General features: G+C 40.3%; 1 protein-coding gene across 1 annotated transcript; it reads left to right on the top strand.

Moving 5' to 3' along the window:
* Positions 1-2132: 2132 nt before the first annotated feature.
* Positions 2133-2303, top strand: LOC100630542 (small ribosomal subunit protein uS14-like). The gene has a single exon (XM_070234837.1). The coding sequence runs from the start codon at positions 2133-2135 to the stop codon at positions 2301-2303; it is 171 nt and encodes a 56-aa protein (XP_070090938.1).
* The last annotated feature ends 4755 nt before the right edge of the window (positions 2304-7058 follow it).

Here is a 7058-nt window from a genome sequence, read left to right as displayed (position 1 = left end):
ATTAGCTAGAACTTCCCAAACCTGGGGAAGGAGCTGGAATTACATATAAATGAAGAGAAGAGAACTCCTAATTACATTAATGTAAAAAGACCTTCTCAAAGGCATATATTAGTAAAACTGGCAAAAGTCAATGACAAAGAAGCAGGAAGGCAGAAGAAAATAACCTACAAAGGAACCCCTATCAGGCTTTCAACAGATTTCTCAGCAGAAAACTTATAGGCTAGGAGAGAGTAGAATGATATATTCAAAATTCTGAAAGACAAAAATTTTCAGCCAAGAATACTCTATCCAGTGAAACTATCCTTCAGAAATGATGGAGAAATAAAAACTTTCCCAGATAAACAAAAGCTGAGGGAGTTCAACGTCCCAAGACTACCCCTACAAGAAATGATCAGGAAGGCCCTCATACTTGAAAAAAAATGAAAGGGTATTCATGGAAATAGAACAGAGAATTCTAAAATTCATGAGGTTACAAAAGACCCTGAATAGCTAAAGCAATCCTGAGAAAAAATAACAAAGCTGGAGGCATCACAATCCCTGACTTCAAGATATACTACAAAGCTATAGTAATCAAAACAGCATGGTACTGTACAAAAACAGACACACAGATCAATGAAACAGAATTGAAAGCCCAGAAATAAAGCCACATGTCTACGGACAGCTAATCTTCAACAAAAAAGCCAAGAACATACAATGGAGAAAGGAAAGTCTCTGCAATAAATGGTATTGGGAAAACTGGATAGCCACATGCAAAAGAACGAAAGAAGACCATTATCTTTCACCACACACAAAAGTTAACTCAAAGTGGATTAAAGACTTGAAGGTAAGACATGAAACCATAAAGCTCCTAGAAGAAAATATAGGCAGTACACTCTTTGACATAGGTCTTTGAAGCATCTTTTTGAATGCCATGTCTACTCATGCAAAGGAAACAAAAGAAAAAATAGACAAATGGGACTTCTTCAGACTAAAGAGCTTCTGCAAGGCAAAGGAAACCCGGAACAAAACAGAAAGACAACCCACCAACTGGGAGAAAATATTTGTAAATCATATATCCAACAAGGAGTTAATCTCCAAAATATATAAAGAACTCACACAATTCGACAACAAAAAAATAATCCACTCAAAAAATGGGCAGAGGATACGAACAGACATTTTTCAAAGAAGATATACAGATGGCCAATAGGCACGTGAAAAGATGCTCAACATCACTAATCACTAATCATTAGGTAAATGCAAACCAAAACTACAATGAGATATCACCTTAGACCTGTTAGAATGGCTATAATTACTAAGACCAAAAAAAATAACAAATGTTGGAGAGGATGTGGAGAAAAGAGAACACTCATACACTGATGGTGGGAGTGCAAACTGGTGCAGTCACTATGGAAAGACTATGAGGATTTCTCAAAAAATTAAAAAATAGAAATACCATACAACCCAGCTTCCCACTATTGGGTATTTATCCAAAGAACTTGAAATCAACAATTCAAAGAGACTTATGCACCCCTATGTTCATTGCAGCATTATTCACAATAGCCAAGATGTGGAAGCAACCCAAGTACCCATCAACTGATGAATGGATAAAGAAGATGTGGTGTACATATATACAATGGAATACTACTCAGCCATAAAAAAAGACAAAATCGTCCCATTTGCAATGACATGGATCAATCTTGAGGGTATTATGTTAAGCGAAATAAGCCAGACAGAGAAAGACAAACACCATATGATTTCACTCATATGTGGAAGATAAGCAAACACATGGACAAAGAGAACAGATTAGTGGTTACCAGAGGGGAAGGGGGGTAGGGGGATAGGTATAAGGGGTAAAAGGGCACATATATATGATGACTGACAAATAATAATATACAACTGAAATTTCACAATGTTACAAACTTATGAAGTCAATAAAATAATTTTTAAAAAAAGAAAAACACTTAGAAAAGAGCTTGGCATACAGCAAGGGATATATAAATGTTAGACAAACCTCAGTTACTATTATGGCAATGATGATGATGATGAGAGTACCCTCGGGAAGGAGCCAGAGCAGGATCTTGAAGAATTTGATTTAATTAAAAACACAAAAACCAGTTGTTGACCTTTTGCCTCTTGGCACCCCTGAAAGCAAGATGGGTCACCAGCAGCTCTACTGGAGCCACCTGCAAAAATTTGGCAAGGGTTCTCACTCTGACCACATCTGCTCAAACCAAGATGGTCTGATCCAGAAATACAGCCTCAATATTTGCAGCCAATGTTTATATCGGTATGTGAAGGATATAGGATCCATCACATTGGACTAAGTGATCTTCCTTGAATGATTATCCAAATCACCTGCCCAATGAAAGAAACGGTGCTGACACTTTGAACATAAAATGTTTTAAAAATTTAATTATGAGTGTTTCAATGTAAATGGAATAGTTAATTGGTTATAGAAATCTTTTTTTTAATTTACCATTATATTTTTAATGGATTTATCTTCAAAATATGCGGCTTGTTTTCCCTGTTATATAAAAGTATTCCTTCTTGAAAAAAAAAGTTGTTGAGTTTCTTCTTACTACAGCATTCTGTTAAATGCTGTGAACAGTGCAAAATGAAAACAATATGGTCTCTATGCCTGAGGAGCTTCTAGTGCAGCCAAAGAAACAGGTATGGGCTCCGCCTTTGATAAAAGGTAAACTATGGTAAGTGGTATAATCCAGGTACAATGTGCTGAGCTAACATGGAGAAAGGAGAGGTCACAGGTGACTCACACGCAAGTAGAAAGTTTAGTGGGCAAGTGTTAATTGAGAACTTAACAATGTGCTCAGCACCACGCCCAGAGATGGGGTATTATAGACGATGCATAAAAGCCTTGACCTCTCCTCTGATGTGGATGACTATTCAGTTGGAGTGACAAAGCTAATACACACTATAAAGAGCAGCAAACGGTGTTACATGCTAGATTGTGAGCAGATTACTAAAAGTATTGCAGCCCTGCAGAGAAGATGGAGATCCACGGAAGCTCGAGCAGTCAGGGAGGGAGGGAGGGTTATAGGACATTAGGAGGTACAGAGGTGGAAGGGAATGTGGGACCGGGGGAAGCTGGCCAAACTGCAGCAGAGAGAGGAAGAGGCAGGGAGAGGTAAGGCTATTTGGTAAGGATGAGGCCTCAGGAACCACGGTGAATACTACTGACTGTAGTAATGACTTGAGAGCTGCTGAAAGATGTGGGATAGACAAGGGACCTGAGGCAAGTGGTATTTAACAAACAGTTTGTAGGATGGAGTAGTGAACGAAGGTGGTGAAGGGGTAACCTGGAAGTGAGAAAATGCAGGTAGGAGGGTTAGAGGCGATTCTGGAGCAAAAAGCTAAAGATCTGGACTAGGAGTGCCTATGGAAATAGAAAGAGGATATTTCCACAGTATCTTATGAGATATGAACATGAGAAGTATTTCACTAAAAAGATTGATCTTTTTTGCTGTTTTTGGGTTGTTATTCCATGTTCCTGTTTTTATTTTTCAGGAAGAAGGAAAGTAGAAATAAAACCTGACTAATTAATAGAACAAGAGTGGCTTCAACAGGGAAGGGAAAGTTGGGAGGCAGAGCTGCTTTAAGGGAGAAGATAATTACTTGTGGTTTAGACATGCTGATATAGTGGAAGGGAATAGCAAATCACCCTTCTCACCCCAATTCCCCACCCCCTCCCATCAGAGACTCTGAATCAAAAGAATTTTGTCAAGGCAGGCACCCATTATGACTGAGAATCCTACATTAGAAGTATGAAGTATTTCTATGAGGGCGCCAAGCCCTCGCAGAAGAATAGGAATCCTATGTTCCTTGACACAAGGTAAAGAGCAGAGCTTTGCTAAAAGGGAGGTAGTGTATCTTCATTATGGATTTAGATCGTGTTGACTTAATGAATTAATAATGGCGATAATAAATGACCCTGTGAGATGTACCCACTTAATAGATCAACCAGAATAGGAACCATCAAGCCCACAGCTCTCACCAGCAGAAAGACTGGATTTAAAGAAGACCAGAAACTGGAGCCTGGCCCCCTCCATTGGCAGGTCAGGAATGGAGGGAGGACCTATGGGGACACCCTTTTCTGTGAAGACCCAAGTCTTGAAGTATCTTCCTTTGAGCAGCGAAAGGGAGAATCCAGGATAGCTAGAACTTCAATTTTTATCTCTCCTACGTTGTAATTCCCTTCTAAAGTTGCCCTAACTTTCCACTTAAGAACAACATAGATCCTCTGGTGTTATTTGTCTTGGGAAGGCTAAGGGAGGAAGGAGGGAGATCTGCCCTTCCCTGTTCCCTCCCTGCTCCTGGAGAGAAAAGGTGACAACTCAAGGGGGGTGGGGACTATCACCAGTGGCAGCAGAAAGAATCACAGCCCTGGAGGAACCGGAAAGGATATAGCAAAAAGACAGAGGAATAAATTTTCTGGTTTCCTTTGTAAGCTAGCAAAGGCCACCCTCTGGAAGGGAAAGGAAAGGAGAAGAGCCCCGTCTAGGTCTAGGATTACACTGAATTTGTAGTGACAACAAGACATTTGGGTAGGAAATGTCTCCTATGGAGTTGGGAGATACAAGACTAGACCTGGTACCCATATTTGGATTGGATGCAAAAAAAATAGTGTTATCAATATAAAGATGATATTTAAATATTTTGAAAATATATGTGAGAAGGAGCAAGTACTAAATGGCATCACAGCTAAACACTTTTCTAGGAGTGGCTCCTGCATGTTACATCTTTGCATCCTCTTCCTTTTGCACCTACTTAATAGCCTGCATTGCAGGCTCTCACTCATTAATCTCTTCTTGGTAGTAATTTGGTATTTCTACCACCAGGTGGAGATGTCCCACTGCCCTTCACTTACTATGAAAGAGAAAAGAGGTTCTGAAGAAATTTGGGGGTTGGGGGAGGGGTCAGGTTCTTTCCTTCCACTGGTTGTACAAATAAGCACTTGCCTTCATGCCCAAGAGCGAAAAGAATTTGGAGAGTGAGCATGAAAAGGTCAGGCAGTGGCTGCCTCTTCCCCTCTTTTTGTTTTCTTAGTCCTGTGGTTTCCATGGGGATCTGTGTTTGAGCAGCAACTCTGAATCCATTTACTGCCCCTCAAGGCTTGGGGCTTAGCCCAAAGACCGGCTGTGAAGAACAGCAGGAGTTGGAATGGGTGGAAAGAAGGAGAAGATTTATTTGGTAAATTTGGATAGCAAAAGATGAGGATAGGTATAGGAGGAGGAGGGATGGGGAGGGCCTTGGAAAACGGGGTGCACAGAGGAATGTGAGAGGCAGACAATGTCTTAGTTCAAATAAAATTTGTAAACATCAAAGTTTTTTAAAAAATCTTTTCCATCAAGAGTACTTTGTCTTCTCTCCATAAATCATCTCAGGACACACTCTGGGCCCTGTATATTACCAGGTCCTCTCCCACCTCTATCCAAAAAACATCAGTAGACTTGTGTCAGAATCTGCTTGGGGTTCTCCTGACGTGCCCTTCTGATCCAAAGCCCTCTAGAGCAAGAGATGAGAACTCCAAGGAAAGAGCATCCACTCTATTCCCCAGGGATGGCATAGTGACTGGCACATAGCAAGCTCTCAGTAAAATATTTGTTGAATGAATGAATAAATGATTGAACAATAAGAATAGGATAGCTAATCTTACTAGGTAAGATTAGTCAAACTAGGGACAAAGAAAAATTATTGTCATTTCTAACATCAAAATCATGAGGATGTGGGGCCCACCCCCTGGCTGAGTGGTTAAGTTTGTGCACTCTGCTTCGGCAGCCTGGGGTTCATGAGTTCGGATCCCAGGCGCGGACCTACACGCTGCTCATCAAGCCATGCTGTGGCAGCATCCCACAAAGAAGAACTAGAATGACTTACAACTAGGATATACAACTATATACTGGGGCTCCAGAGAGGGGAAAAAAAAGGAGGAGGACTGGCAACAGATGTTAGCTAAGGGACAATCGTCCTCACCAAAAAAAAAAAAAAGCATACATTAAAAAAAATCATGACGATGTGAATATCTTCATTCATAGATTGATTCATGCAAAGATTGATTAGGGTGTTGTTCTGCTTAAATCAGGGGTTTTTCATATTTGCATTACTAATAGCTCTTGTTTCTAAGCATATTTGCATTTCCGTTAGTTTGGGCCAATATTCAATATCCATTCACAGACAGCAGTTAATCTACATATGAACAGCGTCTATCTTGAGATAGAATCAAGTCTTCCCTCTTAATCCCTTACCCACCAGCCCCACCCTTCCTCCTCTCTTTCTCTTCCATTATGCTAACTACCACTCTCTGTAGTTATCTAATTTATTTGCTTGCATTTTCATTTCTTGTCACCACAGGTAACAAGCTCCTTGCTGCCTCCCTCACAGAGCCTTCTACTCTAAATTTTGGAGTCTAAATGTTCAAGTCTTAGTTGTTTTTGAAAACGCGAACTGAAGTGAGTTTTTCATGATTCACCTCTAATCTACTCACCCTCCCGCCCTACAATTGGAAGTGACCTTTCCTTCACCTGAATGTGTACACAATTGATCTGCATCTCCCATAGCACTCACCACTTGCCCCCATGCAGGACAGCATGATAATATTAGCCATCAAATGTAGAGAGCTTGAGAGATGGGCCAGGTACTGGGCCAGATGTTTTAACTGAGTTTTGTTAAATCTCCACCACAATCCTATGAAGTAGATACTATTAACCTCATTTTTATATAAGGAGGATGAGGATCAGAGAAGTCAAGTAAAACGCCCAAAGTCATGCAGTTTATTAGTGATGAAAGCAACTTAAACCCAAAAAGTCACACCCAGAATCCACAAAGTCTTTGAAGCACAGACTTTGTTGTAAGATAAATGTGTTACAGCCTGTTTCATAATTCACGTCTGGCTTCATGACCTGCGGTAAGTTACTAAACTCTCTAAACCTCAATTTCCTAACTGGTAAAATAGGGATAATAATGTCTACCTTACAAGATTCCCATAAGAGTGAATGTAAGTAAAGAGCCTCACAGAGCCTTGTCACAAAGAAGTGGCCCATAAAGAGTGGCTATTAACATTA

The sequence above is a fragment of the Equus caballus genome, chromosome 1, assembly GCF_041296265.1.
Source record: "Equus caballus isolate H_3958 breed thoroughbred chromosome 1, TB-T2T, whole genome shotgun sequence".
Classification (NCBI taxonomy): domain Eukaryota; kingdom Metazoa; phylum Chordata; class Mammalia; order Perissodactyla; family Equidae; genus Equus; species Equus caballus.
This window is presented reverse-complemented; position numbering and strand designations above follow the sequence as displayed.

Bases quoted from the DNA above. Each gene is read 5' to 3' on its own strand.
- LOC100630542 (XM_070234837.1), top strand. From the start codon at position 2,133: ATGGGTCACCAGCAGCTCTACTGGAGCCACCTGCAAAAATTTGGCAAG.